Raw genomic sequence first — 22422 nt, forward strand, 5'->3', positions numbered from 1 at the left:
TCAGGACAGAGAAGCAGAAGAAATATTTCTTTAAGCAGATGGGTGAAGTCTTGTGATTGCGCACCCTTGTTCTTGTGGGGGACTTCTGACTTCTCAGATGTCTGCTGGAAGAACAACACAGCAGAGACAGAACAGTTCCAAAGGCTCCTAGAGTGTGTCAATGATAACTTTTTTATGCAGCTGATGAACAAATCTACCAGGAAAGGCACCCCACAGGACTGACCTGCTCTTTGTGAACAGAGAAGGACTGGGTATCACAGTATCATCAGAGTTGGAAGAGACCTCACAGATCATCAAGTCCAACCCTTTACCACAGAGCTCAAGGCTAGACCATGGCACCAAGTGCCACGTCCAATCCTGCCTTGAACAGCCCCAGGGATGGCAACTCCACCACCTCCCCGGGCAGCCCATTCCAGTGTCCAATGACTCTCTCAGTGAAGAACTTTCTCCTCACCTCCAGCCTAAATTTCCCCTGGCGCAGCCTGAGGCTGTGTCCTCTTGTTCTGGTGCTGGCCACCTGAGAGAAGAGAGCAACCTCCTCCTGGCCACAACCACCCCTCAGGTAGTTGTAGACAGCAATAAGGTCACCCCTGAGCCTCCTCTTCTCCAGGCTAAACAATCCCAGCTCCCTCAGCCTCTCCTCGTAGGGCTTGTGCTCAAGGCCTCTCACCAGCCTCGTCGCCCTTCTCTGGACATGCTCAAGCATCTCAATGTCCCTCCTAAACTGGGGGGCCCAGAACTGAACACAGTACTCAAGGTGTGGTCTAACCAGTGCAGAGTACAGGGGCAGAATGACCTCCCTGCTCCTGCTGACCACACCATTCCTGATGCAGGCCAGGATGCCACTGGCTCTCTTGGCCACCTGGGCACACTGCTGGCTCATGTTCAGGTGGGTATCAATCAGCACCCCCAGATCCCTCTCTGTCTGGCTGCTCTCCAGCCACTCTGACCCCAGCCTGTATCTCTGCATGGGGTTGTTGTGCCCAAAGTGCAGCACCCTGCACTTGGAGCTATTGAACCCCATCCCATTGGACTCTGCCCATCTGTACAGGCGGTCAAGGTCCCACTGCAGAGCCCTTCTGCCCTCCAACCCAGCCACATCTGCCCCCAGCTTAGTGTCATCTGCAAACTTGCTGATGACTGACTCCATGCCCTCATCCAGATCATCTATGAAGATGTTAATGGTTGGAGGCCATCTAGGGCACAACATAAAATGACTGAATTCTCTGTTCTTAGAGAGGCAGGGAGTTGGGGGGGGAGGGGTAGGGCAGGCAGCAGAACTGCCACTAGGGACTTTGACTTGTTTAGGAGACTGCTTGACAGAGTTCCCTGGGAGGCAGTCCCGAAGAGCAAAGGAGCCCAGGAAGGCTGGACACTGTTCAAGAAGGAAGTCTTAGAGGTGCAGAAGCAGACCATTCCTATGTGCTGTAAAGATGCCCCAGGAGCAAAGAAGGGAGGGAAGTAGGATCTGGGGAACTACAGGCCTGTCAATATGACTTCAGTGCTGGGGAAGCTGTTGGAACACATCATCCTGAATACCATCACACTGTACATGCAGGACAACCAGATGATCATGCCTAGTAAGCATGGGTTTATGAAAGTGGGTTCTGCTTGACCAACCTGATCTCCTTCTACCAAGATAGTCACCTGTTTAGGGGGTGAGAGAAAGGCTGTGGATGTTTTCTATCTGGACTTTATTACATCCTTTGACACCATTTAGCACAGCATTTTCCTGAAGAAACTGGCTATTCATGGTCTGGATGGGTGTAAACTTTGACAGACAAAAAAATGGGTCCAAAGAGTGTTGGTAAATGGAGTTAAATCCAGTTGTTGGCAGTCATGAGGGGTGTTCCCCAGGGCTCAAAACTGCGGCCAGTCCTGTTTAACATCTTTATCAATGAGGGCATCAAGTGCACCCTAACTTTACAGATGACACCAAACTGAGTGGAAGTGTTGATCTATGTGAAAGTAGAGAGACTGCAGAGGGATCTAGACAGACTAGATTGGTGGGCCAAGACAAATTGCCTAAGTTTTGATAAGGCCAGGTTCTGCACTTTGGCAGTACTACAGGCTTGGGGAGGAATGGCTGGAAAGCTGCTCAGCAGAGAGTGACCTGGGAGTATTGATCAACAGCCATCTGATTATGAGCCAGCAGTATGCTCAGGTGGCCAAGGCCAACAGCATCCTGGCCCGTATCAGGAACAGTAGGACTAGAGAAGTGATTGTGTCCTAGTACTTGGCACTAGGCTGCACCTTGAATACTGTGTTCAGTTTTGGGCCCCTCACTATAGGAAGGACATTGATTTGCTGGAGCATATCCAGAAAAGGGCAACAAAGCTGGTGAGGGGTCTGGAGAACAAGTCTTATGAGGTACAGCTGAAAGAATTGGGGTTGTTCAGCCCAGAGAAAAGGCAGCTGAGGGGAAACCTTATTGCTCTCTACAACTACCCGAAAGGATGTTATAGAGAGCTAAGGGCCAGTCTGTTCAACCATGTAATAACTGACAGGACAAGTGGAAATGGCCTCAAGTTGCTGTGCAAGGGGAGGTTTATATTGGACATTAGGAAGAATTTCTTTGCTGAAGGGTTATCAGGCATTGGAGTGGCTTGTCCAGGGCAGTGGTGGAGTGCCCATCCCTTGAGTTATTTAAGAGTCGTGTAGGCCTACTGCTTAGGATATGATTTAGTCACAGACTTGTGTGGTTGTAGGCCTGATGGGGCAAACATGGACTTATCCATGCCCAGATATGTTTGCCTGCCCCCCTGCCTCCTTCTGTGCTGGGGAAGCAACCTCGGGAGGGGAGGGCAAAAGCCCTGGCTTTGCCTCACATGGTAAGGCCTGGCAAAGTGCCATTCCAATTGGCTAATCGATGTCCAATGCCCCACTAGTTGCAGGTTGGATATTGATAAAAGGGATGAGCAGGTAGCAGGAGGCTGCTGCCGCCGCATTCTGCATCCCAGATTTGCCTGGAGAGCTTACCAGGAACAGGCTCCAAATGCCTGCACTCAGTTGCCTTGCATAGCCCCCAGCGTGACACTGTGCTGAGACTGTGCACACTTCAAGACATCCTGCCTGCCCCTGAAAGTCTTCTTGCTAAGACTACCAGTCCTGGAGACACACAGATTGTCCAGAGGAGCTGGGGACAAGGTTAGGGATTGTCTGCCTCCTTTCCAGAAGCCTGAGAGAAATCAAGTCTCAGTGGCCAATTGGACAGACTTCCACATGCTTTGGGTACTGTCTGATATATAATTTTGTGAGGAAATACTTAAAAGCCTCTTCCAGTATAATATTTGCATTTGCCACTTTAAGAAGTGCTTTAGTTTTGCCTGTGCCCTGTGTGTATGAATTTCCAACCTGTGCGTTATTTGAACCTGGGAATAAGTTTCTGGTGAGCTTTAATGTTAATAAACAGGTTTTATAGTTATTAACAATCACCACCTGGATATAAAAATTAATACAGATTATTAATTTTGCTGCATAATCCTTCACAACTTGTCATTGTTATGCTAATGATTGGACTCAAAGATCTTAATGGCCTCTTCCAATCCAGGCAGTTCTGTCATCCATCCTATCCTAAATGCCATTGTAAAAAGTCCCTTCTCCAACTCTCCTGTATGCCCCCTTCCATACTGTTAGATTGCTATAAGGTCTCCTTGAAGCCTTCTTTTTCCCAGGCTGAACAACCACAACTCTCTTAACCTGTCTAGGAGGGGTTCTCCAGCCCTTTGATCACCTTCATGGTCCTACTCGAGACCCACTCTAACAGTTCCATGTTCCTCTTGTGTTGAGGGCTCCAGAGGTAGACACAATACTCCAGGTGCACTTTCACAAAAGCCAAGCAGAGAGTGAGAGGTCAATCAGGACAAGGTCCAGAATTAGTGCCTTTCCTCACTGGCTTCTCAATCACCTGGTAAAGGAAATTGTCACCAGTGCATTCCAGGAACCTGCTTTAGAAGTCTTGGTTCTGGCAATTTGTTACCATTCACTTGGTCATGCTAAAACTTTTACTGACATTTTGCCACAGATGCTTATGTAATTTGAGCTCAGGTTTTACTTCTCAGTCACTTACAACGCCTACAAACTGTCTGATAGTCTACTAGATCCTCACCTCTTTTAAAAAGGACATTGTTTTTATATATCCTGTAGCATCAAAATGCTAGAGGGTTATTTTTTCTGTTTGGATACAATTCAGCAATCTGGAGGATGCCCTTTTTTTCCCCAAGAGATTGTTTCCCCTGTGTTTAATGACAGAACCCTTTTCTGGTGTTCACAAATTTTGTTTTGACAGGTGACCTGAATTTGGTCTACACATCTAGTATGCTGTCCTTGAGCATTTTTGTGCTGCCTGCAAGCACTGACACAGGCTGCCCATGGTCGTTGTGGAGTCTCTCTCTCCGGAGATATTTAAGCCTCACCTGGATGCATTTCTGTGTGATCTGGTATAGGTGATTCTGCTCTGGCAGGGGAGTTGGACTAGATGATCTTTCAAGGTCCTTTCCAGCCCCTGACATTCTCTGATTCTGTGATTCAATACAATTTTCTGCTCCTTTAAGTTCCTTTTTTGCACAAAGGACTTTACTTTCCCCTCTTTGAAATTTTTATACTCTACTGGATTTTCTTTTTTTTCTTTTAGTTTTGTCACCCCTGCAAGAATGTTTGCTCTGGGCACAGAAGGCAAGATTCACTATCTAGCTGTATTTGGCCAATAGACAGCATCCTAAATTATCCATGTTTTCCAGTCAAGGTCACCTAGTTAAGCTTACAAGGCTGTACAGTCAGATGAGACACATTCCAGCCATACAAAACGGCTCTATGTATGATCCTGCACATAACCAGCAATGGTTCCAGAGTTGTTTCCCTTCCTGTACATCTCCTGATTAGCTGCACCAAGGATTCATTTATGGCACACCTAAGAATCATAGCACTGCTCCCCATGACAATGCTTAACCCACACAACAGCAGTTTAAGTCTCATTGTACTGACTGTGTTGCTGCCCTTGAAACTTCTCTGGTGTCCTTGATGTGTCCCATTTACTATCAGCATCCTGGTGATTTTCAGTGGTTCAAGATTAAATTCTGTCATGATAGATTTTTCCTGTATAGACATGGCACTCTACTCCCCATATCTTGTGACACTTGATGATCCAGTCTTTTCTTTGTTGGGTTTTTTTTAATCTGATTTGGCTCTTTGTTTGTCTTTAATAGATTCAAGATTGCAGATGACACCAAGCTGGGAGCAGGTGTTGATCTGTTGGAAGGTAGGAGAGCCCTGCAGAGGGACCTGGACAGGCTGGATGGGTGGGCAGAGGCCAATGGGATGAGATTTAACAAGGCCAAGTGCAAGGTTCTGCACTTTGGCCACAACAACCCCAAGCAGCACTGCAGGCTGGGGACTGAGTGGCTGGAAAGCAGCCAGGAGGAAAGGGACCTGGGGGAACTGATAGATAGTAGGCTAAAGATGAGCCAGCAGTGTGCCCAGGTGACCAAAAGAGCCAATGGCATCCTGGCCTGCATCAGGAACAGTGTGGCCAGTAGGACAAGGGAGGTTATTCTTCCCCTGTACTCAGCACTGGTCAGGCCACACCTTGAGTACTGCGCCCAGTTCTGGGCTCCTCAAGAGAGATGTTGAGGTGCTGGAACATGTCCAGAGAAGGGCAACAAAGCTGGTGAGGGGCCTGGAACACAAACCCTATGAGGAGAGGCTGAGGGAGCTGGGGTTGTTTAGCCTAGAGAAGAGGAGGCTCAGCACAGACCTCATTGCTGTCTACAACTACCTGAAGGGAGGTTATAGCCAGGTGGGGGTTGGCCTCTTCTCCCAGGCAACCAGCAACAGAACAAGGGGACACAGTCTCAAGTTGTGCCGGGGTAGGTATAGGCTGGATGTTAGGAGGAAGTTCTTCCCAGAGAGAGTGATTGGCATTGGAATGGGCTGCCCAGGGAGGTGGTGGAGGCACCGTCCCTGGAGGTGTTCAAGAAAAGAGTGGATGAGGCACTCGGTGCCATAGTCTAGTTGACTGGATAGGACTAGGTGCTAGGTTGGACTGGATGATCTTGGAGGTCTCTTCCAACCTGGTTGATTCTATGATTCAAGCACCTCTTTCACTGGTATGATCTTCTCTGTAATCCCTATGCAGCTCGCACAATGGTGACAGGATATGCTGGTTATACTCCACTGATCATCTTCCTTCAACCAAATGATGTGTGCCATCTAACCTCTTTAAAAACATGTTTATTTCTCCAACTTACATTTTAAACTTTCACTACTACTGGTAGGCTTGCCTGTTTTTCTAAATCCTATTTCAATGTTTGTCCCACTGTTCCTGAATATTTCTTGCTTAAGTTGTCACCTTCTGCCTCATCCTCCATGTGGGAATGCAGTGATTACATGAGCTGCAAAGGGTGTGCTGATCTGTGTTGTCTATTAGTTCACCTTGCCAGCTTCCTCCTAATTCTTTGTGTAGACATTACTCCATAATCTTTCAATTTGCATGTTAGCAGTCTGCCTCTGTCTTGGTTTAGAAAACAAACCACCTTTTTTAATTCAAACGTTCCTCCATTTGTAAATAATCTGAGTCACCCTCTTTTTTAATACAACTTTCTGCATGAGGGTGCCTGGAGGTTAAAAAGGTCTCTCAGTCTGACACTGAATGTGCTATTGGCAGCACTTTGAACAACTTCACCATTGGGCTGGTGTTTTAGCTTCTTCTACCTGACAGCTTCAATTTTACCTCCCTTCAGGGCTTGCCTGCTGTCCATAACACTCTCCCTGCCACCCACCCATCCACAACTATCACCTCTACTCTGGAGTCCTCAGGACTGCATACATTCTTCATTTGAGGCACCAGTTGCTCTCAGCACACTTCTACATCCTCTTTGCATCATCAAGCCCACCTATCTATGTGACTAAATCCCTTTACCCACCAGCATAGTTTTAATCTTTTCCCATCAGCTGCAAGTCCCATTCTTCAAAGTATCACATAACCATCACACTGCCCAGAGCAGTCTGGGACTGCTTAACCTGTGGTAGTGAATTTCACAATGCCCCTTCAGGTCTTCTCAACGACTGTTTCCTCTTCCCTAAGCTTTTAAGGCACTCTCATCACAGAATACAGTACTTGCCATGGAGCTGCTTGCAACATCAGACATATTCTATCCACTTCATGGTAATTACAAATACAGCACTCAGCATGGTAGCCTGGTAATTTATTTCCTGGATAACATCCTCACTTTTTGGGGTGGAAGAACAGGGACAGGGTAGCAAGGAAGTGGGAGCCTAGAGGAAGTGATCAATAACTTCTCTTTGTTCACTTCCATGGCCAATAAACTACCCAAGGTGGAGTTTGGAGGTGATTTGTGATAGGAATGGAGAACCTGAAAATCTGCTCTCCACAGCAAACAGTTGGTTTGCACCTGCACCTCAGTTCTCGAGCTGAGCTCCAAACACATGCTGAAATCTACTCAGTTACCCAGCTTTGATGAACTGGAATAAATGTCATCACAGGTTAATGTTGCAGGCAAACATCCAGGACAGGATATCTGAATTAAATTTATTCATCTAAATGTCAGAATCCACATTTCAATGAACCAGCAGATATTTGTGACAATTAAGACAGCTGAGAGAGAAATCTACCTCATCCAAAGGCAGTTCATACTCTAACCTCCATTGAGTGCAATGGCTAGGTCCTCAGAGCTTTAAATGTACAGCACTATTTAAAGCATTATGGATATCCTGCTGGCCTCCAGCTGCTACTGAAGAAAGGAAGAGGCCTCCCATAGGTCCTCTGTCATATCTGCCAGCTGCAGGCAGATGCTCTGTTACTCCACACAGCACTGGACCCTGGGGTGGGTAACTGAATCATGCCTTCACTATCTGTCATAGATGTTCTAATGGTTAACTCTTATGTAAGTACTGACATTTAGACTAAATGTAGGTGATTTAAACATGAGCTGAATCCCACCCCGCCTACTCCAAGCTCAGACTATCTAAAGAAGTTTACCAATTAATGTAGCCCAAATCAAGTCCCATGCCACAGGGTGCAAAATGGATGGGTTAGTTTTTAAGACACTTTAAAAATTGCTCTCCTGTGATAAGTAGGTAATCTCTTTAAGGTAATCGAAAACTTTAGGCACAAAAGTAACATTAAGCCTTCAGGGAAGTCTCCCTTGCATGTTGTCCTGGTTGTTATTCTGTCTCCTACAATATGATGATTTTTGTCTTGTACAAAATTCTAAAAGTTCACACCTGCAATTCTATTGTTATAAAAGCAGCCATGCCATGTATCTGGCTTTAGCAAGTAACTAAAATAAGATACCTCTGGCTTTCAGTGCTTGCGTTTAGAATTTCTTTCTACAATAAAGGGCTTTTGTGCTTTCAAATTTCACTGTACATGAGCAAACAAAAAACTCTCACATGTTCAAAGACAAGGAAATGCCTTGTGAATTTAAGAGAAAAAGGAAAGAGATCAGAATATGTGACACCAGTCACTTCATTATTTTCTACTGGAGCTACTTAACAAATCTTCACAACTGCTCTCGAACTACAAAGTCCACAATATTCCCAACTTGCCTTCAGGCTTTGATTTCAGCTTTTCCTGCCTATACAGTTTCCTGCCTATTACAGTTCTGTATTTACCGTAATGGATCATAAAGGTTATATTCAGCATAATCAATATCTCTTCAGCTTCATGGGCATGCAAAGTGGCAGGAATCTTACTTTGTGTATTTGTTATCCTGGTGTTTATGTTTAGGAGACCAGTTAATCAAAAGCTAAATAGCTGGAAAGATAATACTCTCAGGCAGTCATCTAGGTACCTAATATTGTTTCATGTGGTTTCCAAACATGAAATGGAAAGGATAACTAAAAACCAGGAAAATAATTCCCAGCCCATGATACTTAAAGAGTCTCCTGTTTTTCAAAACTAGCTCATGGTAAAATTGTTTTTCTGTGAGTAATGCTTCTGGAATCAGGGACTGAGATACCCCATCACTTCCTACACAAAGGTGGAGTGAAGTTCCCCAGTACTGTTTTCCTCACTATTAACAGTGAAAGATCATTCATGTTTATAAATATGTAAGGGTTAAGTGCCAGGAGGATGAAGACAGCCTCTTCTCGGTGATGCCCAGTGACAGGACAAGGGGCAATGAGTGGAAGTTGAGGCATAGGTTCACATTCCACGCGAAGCTGAGGAGGTATTTTTTTCACTGTGAGGGTGACAGAGCACTGGAACCAGCTGCCCATGGAGGTTGTGGAGTCTCCCTCTTTGGAGACATTCAAGAACGATCTGGATGCATTCCACTGTGATCTGCTCTAGGTTATCCTGCTCTGTCAGGGAGGCTAGATCAGATGATCTTTTGAGGTCTCTTCCAGTCCCTGACATTCTATGATTCTGTAATTTTTGATCTCTAGGCACTGAAACATTAACAACTATTGAGATTATGTTCACAGAGGTCTGAAAGAACACAAACAGTTTTAGCCCAGGTTCTTCTGGTCCAACGTGCTGGAAATGTTCCACTAATACTAGACACTACTTTCTATTAACCTAAGAGAGTGATGCATGGCAATAGTAAACAATTACAGCAAAAAATACATGGAGGACATCAGAAACTGATAAAGGGTAATGGTTCCAATAAGACAACCTTTCCAAGAGCCTGTTCATCATGTGCCAGAACCCTGGTGGGGCTACACTCACCACTGAGTACACAACCGCAATTGCATACAGTTCTCTGAAACAAGCTGCTTCATTATTTAAGGCTTTTCTATCTAGGCAGCTAAGCTGTATGCATGGCAAACAGAACATGAAATTGTATCTTACTTTCTTCATATTCTGTCATCTTCAGGCATGTGTATAAACAGACAGTGGAAAATACAGGAGTGTAAATAGTACAGAAGAATAAATCATAGCAGTGTCAAACAGTAGATGTGAAAAACACACTTTACACGAATGAAGCAGCTACTAATGGGAAACTCACTAAACAAAGGAACTTAGCTGAGCTCTACTTTGTCACTGACTGGGATTGCAATCTTTTGTGATCCACACTACAATCTACCTCCTGACCAAGATGGATTCTGAAACTGAGATCCAGAAAGTTAAAAAAGGCTTGTCTGTCATACCATTAGGTGTTCTCATCTGCCGCCGTCGTCCAACGCGGTCCAGGCCAATCGGAGTACTTTGTGAAAAGGTAAGCGGACGGAACCTGGCGGAAACAGCTTTGTAAGGGGGAACCTGGTGTGCTGGAACAGGTGGCCGTGCTACAGGCTACAGGGAAAACAGGAAAATCCAGTATTAGTGGAGCTACCAGCAAGTTCAACTGAGCAGTCTGATCTCAGATAGTTAACCTAATTACAGGGACAGTAAAATCCCCCATTGCTTAAATCACTGCATACCACCTCCAGCAGCACTGCAGAAAATATTTTATGGCATTAGAGTTCTCTGCTACATTAAAAACTCCTGAGCCTTCTGCTAAGATCAGAAACTGTATGATTTTCATCTTGTAATACTGCATGCCCAAATGCTCTATGACCTGACTACTTTAAGACCAGCCTGTGCAATGCTGGTTGGTGTTGTAAACACACACCTGAAGGGAAAGACGAGACAGAAAGAATGACCAGAAAAGCTACAGCTGCAAGTTGGGTTTGTTTCCTGGGACACTTGCTGTCTTCAAATAAATGTATTGCTTTTGAGTAAAATAAGCATATTTTACAAGACAAAAATAATTGTCTAAATGTTCCTATGTTGTTAAGTTCACAGGAGTCTCATAAAAAACAGGCAATATTAAGTTGACTCTAACCTTACTTAGAAGACATCTTCTTTAGTTCATTTGCTCAATTATGATTAGAGAACATACCCTTGTTTTATTTGCTAAATTGAATCTAACTTTATGTTGTCCCTGAACTACTCCACATTAGCCAGGCTGAATGACCTCGCATAAACATGCAACATAAACCAGCCAGACCTCAGCACAAGATCTTCAGAGAAACTTATCTTAGATCTTCTCTTATCTTTGAGTTGTTTAGTTGTTACTGTTCACAGGCCCTTCCATCAAGTACTCTGAAACATCAGGGATGGTTTTTTAATGAGCTGTCTGTTGACACCGTTACAAAATCAGTGATTCAGTATTGTTCAAAAGCATTTTCTGACACCTAAGCTCTCAAACCAAAACAAAATACAATGAAGAAGGAATGAGCATTGTATTTTTCAACCAGTGTAGCTGTACGATTTCAAATCTTCTAAGAAAATAAATCACCAATGTGAAGATCAGACTTTGAAAGCCTCACATAAAATACTTCTAGCACATGCATTCCTGCTTCTCATGAGTCCTTTTTTACGTTCCAGCTACAGATTTACTTTCTAATGTGACTGCCAGAAAAACCCTCAGTATATATTGAATATGACTTAACTACAATTTCATTTTCAAATCTTATTTCCTTAATGCTTTAGTAGTATACCAGGATCCCATCACAGAGTAGCACCACACAGAGTAAGTCAAATAGATGGATCAGGTAGCTAGCAGATGTGATGGCAATTACTATATTCAAATATCTGCCTGATTAAGCAACAAATATATTCATTTCAGGGCAATTAACATTTTCTTGTAAAGCTTTGGTCCAGATCCCTTCCCTGAACAGACAAAGATGTGCTGTTACTCAGTGGCAGGCATGAGACTGGAAATGTTCCACAGTTGTGATGTTGTCTGCAGTGATCCAGCAATATGCTCATTTAACCTCAGCCAGTCCTTGCAGCAGCATCAGAGTCAATTCACATAGCTGTTTTGATGCATTAATAAACTGATACAAGCAAGGTTTGAAGACAGATCAATTTGTTTTCAGTAGTAAATGAAGGGCTTGGAGAGTGTTAAATTGCTGACATGGTACAACAAGGATTATTTGTGTTGCCAGTACTTACTAACTCTTGAAATCCATCTACTACTTTTGAGCCTAAAATCTATAACAATAATTTTATTCTTTTTTTTCCTCCAAGATAAGTAATGATAAAACTAATCCTACAATGTTCTAGTTATACAGGGGTAGAAACTAAAGTCTTTGCCTGGTTCATTGGTTTCAATTGGGAGTTTTGCTTCAAGATGCATTTTTTTCATTAGGGAATTATAAAGAAATAAAAAATGCAATATACAAGAAAAATGTTCATGTTAAAAATTGCTTTTAGAATCACAAAATCAGTCAGGGTTGGAAGGGACCACAAGGATCATCTAGTTCCAACCTCCCCACCATGGGCAGGGACACCCTACCCTAGAGCAGGCTGCCCACAGCCTCATCCAGCCTGGCCTTAAACACTTCCAGGGACAGGGCCTCAACCACCTCCCTGGGCAACCCATTCCAGGCTCTCACCACTCTCATGCTGAACAACTTCCTCCTCACATCCAGCCTGAACCTACCCATCTCCAGCTTTGCTCCCTTCCCCCTAGTCCTGTCACTACCTGATAGCCTGAAAAGTCCTTCCCCAGCTTTTTTGTAGGCCCTCTTCAGATACTGGAAAGCCACAATAAGGTCACCTGGGAGCCTCCTTTTCTCCAGACTGAACAGCCCCAACTCCCTCAGTCTGTCCTTGTAGGAGAGGTGCTTCAGCCCCCTGATCATCCCAGTGGCCCTTCTCTGGACACGCTCCAGCACCTCCACATCCTTCTTGTAATGGGGGCTCCAGTTCTGGATACAGTACTCCAGGTGGGGTCTCACCAGAGCAGAGTAGAGGGGGAGAATCACCTCCCTCACCCTGCTGGCCACACTTTCACAGGAGACTGAAAACTCTGCCATTGTTTCAGCACTGAATTTCAGTCAGGGGAGTGCCACTAAACTTCCCAGCAGGAGATTAAGTGGCATGCGAAAGATTAAGAGCATTCAAAATCCACTAGAGTCACATTTTTTGAGGATGTAAATACTATTTTTTTTGTTTGTTTGTTTTTTTTGTTGCTTGACAATTGCTTTAGTTAGAAGTCCTCCAGCTTTTCTGGAAAGTGGGAAGCTCTTGATCAGTGCAGTGTTACAAAAGCCTGTGAGACAAAAGCACTGTAACCAACTGCAAGAAAGCATCACCACTACCAACACGTAAGTTCTACACACTGCACACACTCAGGACTACCTCAAGTGGAAAAGGAGCTATTTTTATCTTTTGGATTTTTTTTTTATTCCTCACCTAAGACTATCAGAGATGGAAAATAAGTACAGAAGTAGTGCTCAAGTCCTAAATTAACCACGTGCTATTTTCTTACAGGGCTCCTAAGTTCATCAGGTCAATTTAGTAGAGATGTTTTATTGTCAGTTTTCTTAAGACTCTTTTTCATGAATTTATCAATTTATTACTGCTTTTCTTAAGCAGTATATTAGTTTTAAGTACCCTTGTTATGTTAATATCAAGATTTTGAACACCGCAGCAATTCTGAGTGAGCCTGTTTGGGGAAAATCTGCAATGTTCTATAAATAATGTGTTGTTATTATCGTATTTGTTTGTATTCCTCTGTTCCTCAGACTCTGTACCCTGTAAGGAAACTAAACATACAGCTGTACTGCACACAAACATGCTCTTATATACCAATATGAGAGATAATAACCATTCCAAGGGAAGGAGAAGGTTAATTTACAATACAAATAAGATTATCCCAAAGTCAGCATCAGTTTTATTCCATGCTGGTTTGTTTTTTAACAAGAACACAAAGCAATTAGTGACCAGGAAAGCAGAATTGTAAGTACAAGATGTCAGCTTGACAAAAGGGAAGGAAGAGAAGGAAGCATCCATTCTATTTTCTAGGCTGAAGATAGAGACAAGGAAGTGAAAGGGTCTTTTGCAGTTTGCAGAGAGCACATCTCCTATCTTACTTGTGTCAGCAGACCTTCTATCTCTTCTTCTGGACCACTTCCATAGAAATTGACCCCACCTATTACAGAGATGGGTCTTCTTTTTCGTCCTCTGTGGTAGCCTACTGTATTGCTTTGGATCACAGGTGCGAAGGAAGCCAGCCCTGGCTGATGTTCCCCATCCACGCAGTCTGTCTGAGACTCCACCGCAACAGAATCTTCTGGTATAGATAAACTTCTAATTGACATTTGACCGTAGTCTGAGAGAGGTCTGGGACGAGATCTTCTTCCAGAGCCCCATCTCCTGGGTGTGATCTTCTGTGTGTCTGCCTTTTCTTCATCCTGGGATGGAGACCTCTTCCAGTGGTCATCAGAAACAACCTTTTTAAATGTGAACAAGTCAAATAAGCAACAGAATTTTCTGACAGTTAATAATTTGTCAGTTTTTCACATGGCAGATCAACTTAACATTGCTAAAATGAAAGTTACCAGAAATATCACAAATTGCAATTGACAATTCAGGATGAGACCAACTGCAAAGGGAAGACACTGTGATGTTTGTGCTGAGTAACCACCAACATCTCTAAACAAACATGACTAAGAACACTAAAATCTCAGCAGTACAGACAGACTGTATGATAAACACTGAATTCACTGAATGATGTCTTGGAAAAACAGCTCTGGCACTCACAGGACTTTCTCCTTTGCGTAAGTAGGATGTTAGATCATAAGGACCATAGGATGTTAGGGGTTGGAAGGGACCCAAGGAGATCATGGAGTCCAACCCCCCTGCCAGAGCAGGACAATACTATCTAACACAGATCACAGAGGAACACATCCAGACAGGCTGTGAAAGGCTCCAGAGAAGGAGACTCCACGACCTCCCTAGGGAGCCTGTGCCAGTGCTCTGTGACCCTTACAGTAACGAAGTTCCCCCTTGTGTTGAGGCGGAATCTCTTTTGCTGCAACTCACACCCATTGCTCCTTGTCCTATCACAGGGAGCAAGTGAGCAGAGCCTGTCCCCCCCCACCCCGCCAGCCTTCAGATACTTATAAACATTTATCAAATCCCCTCCCAGTCTTCTTTTCTCCAGACTAAAAAGCCCCAGGTCCCTCAGCCTCTCCTCATAAGCCATGCCCTCCTGTCCCTTAATCATCCTCCTAGCCCTCTGCTGGACCCTCTCCAGCAGATCCCTGTCCCTCTTAAACTGGGGAGCCCAAAACTGAACACAGTATTCAAGATGAGGTCTCACCAGGGCAGAGTAGAGAGGGAGGAGAACCTCCCTTGATCTGCTGGACACACTCCTCCTAATCCACCCCAGGATCCCATTGGCCTTCTTGGCCACAAGGGCACATTGCTGTGCCATGGTTAACTTGTTATCCACCAGGACACCCAGGTAACACCAGTAGAAATAATACAACCAGCATGCTGTGCTTCTGGACTTTTTAACAGAGCCTGTAGTGACAGGACAAGAGGCAACAACTTCAAAGTGATAGAGGACAGGTTTAGATTGGACATTAGGAAGAAATTTTTTTGCAATAAGGATGGTGAGATACTAGAACAGATCCAGTGGATGCCCTCTCCCTGGAGGTGTTCAAGGTTGGATAGAGCTTTGAGCTACCTGATCCAGCGAAAGATTTCCTGCCCTCAGAAGGGGAAGCTGGACTAGATGATTTTCAAAGGTCTCTCCCAACCCAAACCATTCTATGATATTCCTCAGCTTTACCTTTATTCAGTGATGAAAATAAACAGTAAGGCTGCGGTCTGACTGACTGCCAATCCCAGGTAGCTGTAAGTCAATACCAGTACGGGCAGCTGCACCCCCTCCTACCACTCACACCCACACTCCCACTTGGGTCAGATCTAGAGATTGTGCAGCCACGTGAGAATTAGGTGAGTGAGCTCATCCAGTTTAGAAAGGAGAAGCTAATTTTCAATATGCTCAAGGAGTCTACAGCCTAGGACGTGTTAGTGTATTTAGTCTGGACCTAGTTAACAGACTAGGACCACAGATAGATTATAACACAACACAGGGAAAAACCCATGTTTTGAGAGAGGAAGCTTGGAAAATTAGCATGTTGTTCCTACGTAACAGCACATCTGGCTCACAGAGGTTAATGTCTACAGGTATCATAATTGCACTGGCACTAGAAGTTCGAAAATAAAATAACCTCTATCAAAATATTTGTTAGAGGGAATATTTTTTAGGGATTTCAATACATTTGGAGTAACATTGCTGAAAACCTTTCAAGCAGTTTTTTGACCAAAAAAAGTTTTTTTTTCTATTAACTTTTCCCTCAATTTTACAAACTCTCAGTGTTTTCCTGACTCCTTTAGAATGAACAGAAAAGAAACAGAGAAAGTAAGATGGCCATTTCTGGGCTGGGTGGCAGCTTGCATGAATGTCTGATGGAGGGAATGATAAACTCCAAAGCACTGCTGAGCAAGTGAACCATGCCTCAAGTTCTCATATGAACTATGAAATAATTCTGACTTTCTTTTGAAAATAAATCAATCTACTTCTTCAGACTACCCACGTGCATCCCTCACTATGTTAAAAAACTAAGTACTCCAAAAATAAGAGGCATCATCTTGTCTGGCTGGCTACAATTTGTTCATCTGTTTCAGACCAAAGGAAGGCATTTCAGGTATTGCATATTCAAAGTAAATGTGCAGCCGGAAATCAGCTTTTTACAGTGATGCCTGTGAAAGAGAATTTATCTTCTGTCACCTTCTTCTCCATCTACAATTTTCAAACAGGTTGGTACAACCATGTCACCTGATACAGTGGACATATTTTGCTTTTTGTTTGAAAGACAGCTTAAGACAAATATCACTATATTAAAACACTTCAGCTAGTATGCAGAGTTATTAGTCAGTATTTCAATATGATTACTGCAATTAAGGTATTAAAAATTATCAATGTCATACACTGCTCTACATCCAATTATTTCACTTACAGCATAAGAGTCATTCTAAGTAGACCCCTTGCATAAATTCTGATTTCTATGGCATCACACATGTCACTCAAGCATTACCCTCTCTGCAGATCTTAGCTCAGGACCAGTTTCAACAGCACAAGCAGTTCAGTACAAATGGCTGGGGCATTGACATAACTTCAACAAAGCTGTTCCTTACACACACTCCCTGACAGGTCAGAGGAGCAAAATTGCCAGTTAAATAAGGTTCTTACCTCAGAATCAGACACAGGTAAAGGGTCTCCACATATGCAGTGACTGAGAAAGGAGTTCATGAGAGCCATTTCATGTTTTTGTTTTGCAAAGACTTCTCTGCAAGAGCTACAAATGTGAGAACACTCTCTGTGTAACCAGTCAGGCAAAGTTCATCCCATGATCCCGTACTTTTAGACTGAGGGAAGGACACGTCACATGTCATCTCCTAATCTGCTTTTTACACCCTTATCTTGAGCAATAACATTTGCAAAGAAGGACTGCTTTCCTTCTGCAGCACTCCACCTACAGTAGTGATCCAAATGACAGCAAGATTAACCGCTGCTGTGCAATAAACAGTGCTGAAGGACATGTGTTCTCAGGCTTGGCTCTATTATAAACTGCACTGAAGAAGAATAAAATAGAAAACAAAATTCTCTCATAGCAACAATTGGAGAAAACCAGACTAATGACATCACATTCCTCTAAATGGCCTACTCAAACAGGACTTTATCAGTAGCCACTTACTAGTATGCATAAAATATCCAGCACACAACTCACAGGCTCCAGTACTGCAGTCACTTAAGCATAACTGTGATTCTTGACACCAATCAAAAATTTTAAGGAATTCTAAAGATAAGTCCCAGGCTTTGTACTGGTACAGCACCACTGACCTCAAATTACCCTCTCTCGGTTAATCCTCTATAAGTGAAAACAGGTTAATGCTACATATAATTATTGGTAACATCTGCAAACATGAGTAAAGATACACATGCCACTTCACACAGGATGACAATCAAAACAGCATACACTGATGCATGCATTACAAGCACTGGTCAAAAATTTCAAGGCATGCCAAGATGGCTGAGAATGAAAGGTCTAAGCTGCACCCACATTTTATTTTCTGAATTTCACACCCACTAGTCTAGCAACAGCACAGGACCACCAGTGCTTATTAGCATTTATTTATCTTGTCCTTAAGGCTGCATCACCAGTTAGATTTCACAGTATCACAGTATCATCAGGGTTGGAAGAGACCTCACAGATCACCAAGTCCAACCCCTTACCACAGGGCTCCAGGCTAGACCATGGCACCAACAGCTCTACTTATTTATACTGATGCAAATGAATTAATTTTATCTGACATCTAAATCCCTGTGACAGAGTATTAGTTAAATTGCTGCATTTCACTCACTTTCCTTTTATCAGACATCAGCATATCTACAAATACAGCCATTTCAAACAAACATTCAATTTGATCCAAGTTACACTTTTATTTGCTGTTGTTCCCATGTAGTATGTCTCTCTTAGAGTGGGGATTCAACTGCAGATTCCCACATCTAAACTTGTCTGTTGTGAAGGTGTCTGTATGCCAGCTAGATGTTAAAGCTGGCATCTTAGCCTGTAGAAATCTGAGGTGAAATTTTATTGCCAGAACACAGGTACCCAGGACCCATTTAGAAGGTCCTAAATGTTCTACAATATCTCCACATACCATGCATGATGCAAGCACAACATAGGATCTACAGAAGGCCTGGGACACCCAGAAGCAGCCAGTGGAGGAGGAACCACTCAAGACACCTCCAGTTGAGCACCCAACAGTGTCAGCCAAGCCTACAGAGCATTATGGACAGGAACCAGGTGCCAAACCTGACTGCAGGTAGATGTAGATGGTACTACAACCACGTTGTCCAGTGTTGTGGGGAACCCTGCTTGGTCCACACCTCCTGCTCTGGCAAGGTGCAGCTTCCTCACTGGGTGCTTTCCAGCTGTGTGCAGCTGACTTGGATACCTGCCCCTCACTGCATTTGGCAGTTCTTTTTAGGTAACTCAGCTCAGCTGTACATGCCACTTTCACGTGTGCTGTTTATGGTGTGATCTCTAGTGCCCCCTGACCCACACCAATCAAGCTAGGGAAGGAGCTTTCCCAGGTTGCTCCCAAGTAAGACAATTATACTGCAGAGCCTATGCCCAGTCAGGCCAAATCTCTCCTTTGCCTGGGCCCAGACTGATTTCCCAACCCAGACACAGCAGCTTCAAGGACTTGATCATGATCTCACTCAGTTTGACCTGGCACTGGTACAACCCTGCTGCATTTAATTGCACATGACTGCTGTTGCATTCCCTGTTACTCATTAATACCAGTGTAAGCAACATCAGCATCACATGTTTACCTACTGAAATCTTAGCCTAGCCTTTAGAGCCAGATGAGAACCAGGTTCTGCAACTACTACTCAGATTACAGTGTATATTTGATAAATTCAGCACCCAAAATTGTCCTCAGAGGGAGTGCTGCCCAAGGAACATGAGACCTGTACAGTACTGATAAAATGTTGCTTATGTGGGTGCAATCTTTATCAGTGAAATGGCAAAAAAATGCCAGTGCCTGAAATTGCATGGCAGGGCTTTTGCTGGCACAGTTACGCCAGCCACACCAAACAATTTGTTCTCTACCAAACCACATTCTCCACTGCAGAAGAAACCCAACCTATTAAAGTCTAACCCAACACAGCCTGCTGCTGTTGGTACCATTGTGAAGGGTCACACACTGCTATGAGGGCAAGGAAAACAGAATCCCTGTGTGACTTTTTGTTAATGTGTTTATACCAATGAACTCCCTAACGAAAATAAAAATCACTGCTCTATAAACTTGTTCATGCCTATGTATGTTACTGAGGTTTCCCACTTACTAATTTGCATTTCAACTCCTACCATTACCTAACTGGATTTTTTAACTGTATGTTTCTGTTCTAAATGTATGGATACAGTTATTACTTCATAATCATAGAGGTTGGAAGGGATGTCCACAGATCATCAAGTCCAGCCCCCTTGCCAGAGCAGGACCATAGAACCTAGTGCAGGTCACACAGGAACACACTCAGACTGGTCTTGAAAGTCTCCAGAGGAGGAGAATCCACAAGCTCTCTGGGCAGCCTGTTTTAGTGTTCCATGACCCTACCAGTAAAGAAGTTCTTCCTCATGGTGAGGTGGAACTTCCTGTGCTCTAGTTTATACCCATGACCCCTTGTCCTACCACAGGGCATAACTGAGAAGAGCCTGTCCCCTCCCTCTTGGCACACAGCTGTTGTATATTTATAATGTAATGTATACATATAGACAAGCATAGCAGGATAAGAGGACACCGAAATCTTCTGCATGTTTGGTTTGTTTGGGTTTTTTCCTTAGCTCCACACTGAATTGCAATGCTTCTTATTTTGGTGTCTATTTTTCAGCTGTCTGGCTGAAATGCAGCCTTGCTACCTTTGGCTCCCTTTCTGTAATCTAAAGAAAGAAGAAACCCAGAATCTAATAATGCAAATTAATTTCCAAGAGCAATTTAGAAAAAAGTGTGACAAATTAAACAGATTATGATTCTGGCTGAGAATAAGCTACAAGGACAAACTGAGCAGGCTGAGTATTTTCACAACATCCTTAGTGGAAACTTCTGCTAATCAGTCGTCTTCTTCTGTAAATGACAAGAATTAAAAGCCTCACAGTATTTGTATTACATAGGTATTCCCTGTACTTTGATGTCATGAGTACACATTTTTGTGTACATTTAAGGGACTATATAAAAAATGTACAAAGTCCCTCTCTGGAGATATTCAAGACCACCTGGATGCATTCCAGTGTGATCTGGTATAGGTGATCCTGCTCTGGCAGGAGGATTGGACTAGATGAGCTTTGGAGGTCCCTTCCAGCCCCTAACATCCTGTGATTCTCACGCTAGCAATGACAGCTACATGCCAGCATTACAACTGGTGACTTATTAAATAGCTTATATTTCCATCTACCACACTACTTGCCAAATGCTACATGTCAGTAACAACATTAGAATTGATTTCTCAGTTCACATAAGCCACCAAATATATAAAGGAGCAAGTGACCATGGCATAGTGCCCATCAATTATCACCTTCAATTAACAGAGTGAAAGTCTGGACAACTTGTCTCCATGCAGGTACATGATAAAAGGCAACCTTTGCATTTTCTCTTACTGTTAATAGCAGTTGGGGAGCATTAGTTGAAATTCATTTATCATTACAACAAACTGAGGTCAGAAGCTTTTAAACATATCATGGATATGATCAATATTTTTATTTGCAAACTCCTGTGACAGAGCAGAGAGATTATCACAGTATCAACAAGGTTGGAAAAGACCTCACAGATCATCAAGTCCAACCCTTTACCACAGAGCTCAAGGCTAGACCATGGCACCAAGTGCCACGTCCAATCCTGCCTTGAACAGCCCCAGGGACGGCGACTCCACCACTTCCCCGGGCAGCCCATTCCAGTAGCCATTATGAGAGACCAGATACAATACAGCTTCACACAGAAAATGTATTTTTTGCTTTCTTTCCAGATTTTATGAAAAGATCCTAAGGGGTTATGAGAGACCAGTGGCTCCTTATTAATCCCATAGGCTAACCAATTCCAACACAGCAACAGTTATCATGGAAAGAATTCCTTTTACAGTAGAAAAAAGCACACTTTCAGGCAGTGTTTGCAGCTTCTACCACAAACTAACCAGAATTATTAAACCAACACAACTTGCTTACAAGGAAGAACCTTCCATCTATTCCTAAGTAATTGCAAATTGCATTATATTCTATTTCTTTACATCCCTCTGCCTCCTCTTCCATTAGCATATTTTCTTTTTACTTAGCCTTTGAGAAGACCCCAAATACATGCACTGATTACCTAACCCGAGAAAACACAGTGCTGTTTAAGCAGTGGTCTGCAAGACAGGAGAATACACTCTGTGAAATAACTGCAACAAAACTATTTAAGAATATATATATTTACACCACAGTATCACAGGATCACAGTATCACCAAGGTTGGAAGAGACCTCACAGATCATCAAGTCCAACCCTTTACCACAGAGCTCAAGGCTAGACCATGGCACCAAGTGCCACGTCCAATCCTGCCTTGAACAGCCCCAGGGATGGTGATTCCACCACTTCCCCGGGCAGCCCATTCCAGTATCCAATGACTCTCTCAGTGAAGAACTTTCTCCTCACCTCAAGCCTAAGTTTCCCCTGGCGTAGCTTGAGGCTGTGTCCTCTCATTCTGGCGCTGGCCACCTGAGAGAAGACAGCAACCTCCTCCTGGCCACAACCACCCTACAGGTCTAACCAGTGCAGAGTACAGGGGCAGAATGACCTCCCTGCTCCTGCTGACCACACCATTCCTGATGCAGGCCAGGATGCCACTGGCTCTCTTGGCCACCTGGGCACACTGCTGGCTCATGTTCAGGCGGGTATCAATCAGCACCCCCAGATCCCTTTCTGTTTGGCTGCTCTCCAGCCACTCTGACCCCACCTATACAAACAAGCAAAGCAGAGAGAATCAGAGTAATACAATCATATCAAAAATTAACATAAGCGTCATCTGCTTGGATGTTACAAACATTATAACAAGATAATCTGCCTTTCCTTCCAGCCC

General features: G+C 43.7%; 1 protein-coding gene across 4 annotated transcripts in view; it reads right to left on the bottom strand.

Annotated features, from left to right (window-relative positions):
- SPATA13 (spermatogenesis associated 13) overlaps positions 1-22422 on the bottom strand; it is a 221042-nt gene that overhangs the window by 27631 nt on the left and 170989 nt on the right. For 3 of the 4 annotated variants that reach the window (XM_064172007.1, XM_064172017.1, XM_064172033.1), the window contains 2 exons: positions 13828-14187; positions 10111-10255 (listed from right to left, as the gene is read on the bottom strand). In XM_064172007.1, coding sequence (XP_064028077.1) covers positions 10111-10255; positions 13828-14187 — 505 coding nt within the window. The remainder of the gene's footprint in view (positions 1-10110; positions 10256-13827; positions 14188-22422) is intronic. The other variant, XM_064172026.1, reaches the window with a different exon arrangement.

Source organism: Pogoniulus pusillus, chromosome 3 (assembly GCF_015220805.1).
Source record: "Pogoniulus pusillus isolate bPogPus1 chromosome 3, bPogPus1.pri, whole genome shotgun sequence".
In the NCBI taxonomy this organism is placed as follows: domain Eukaryota; kingdom Metazoa; phylum Chordata; class Aves; order Piciformes; family Lybiidae; genus Pogoniulus; species Pogoniulus pusillus.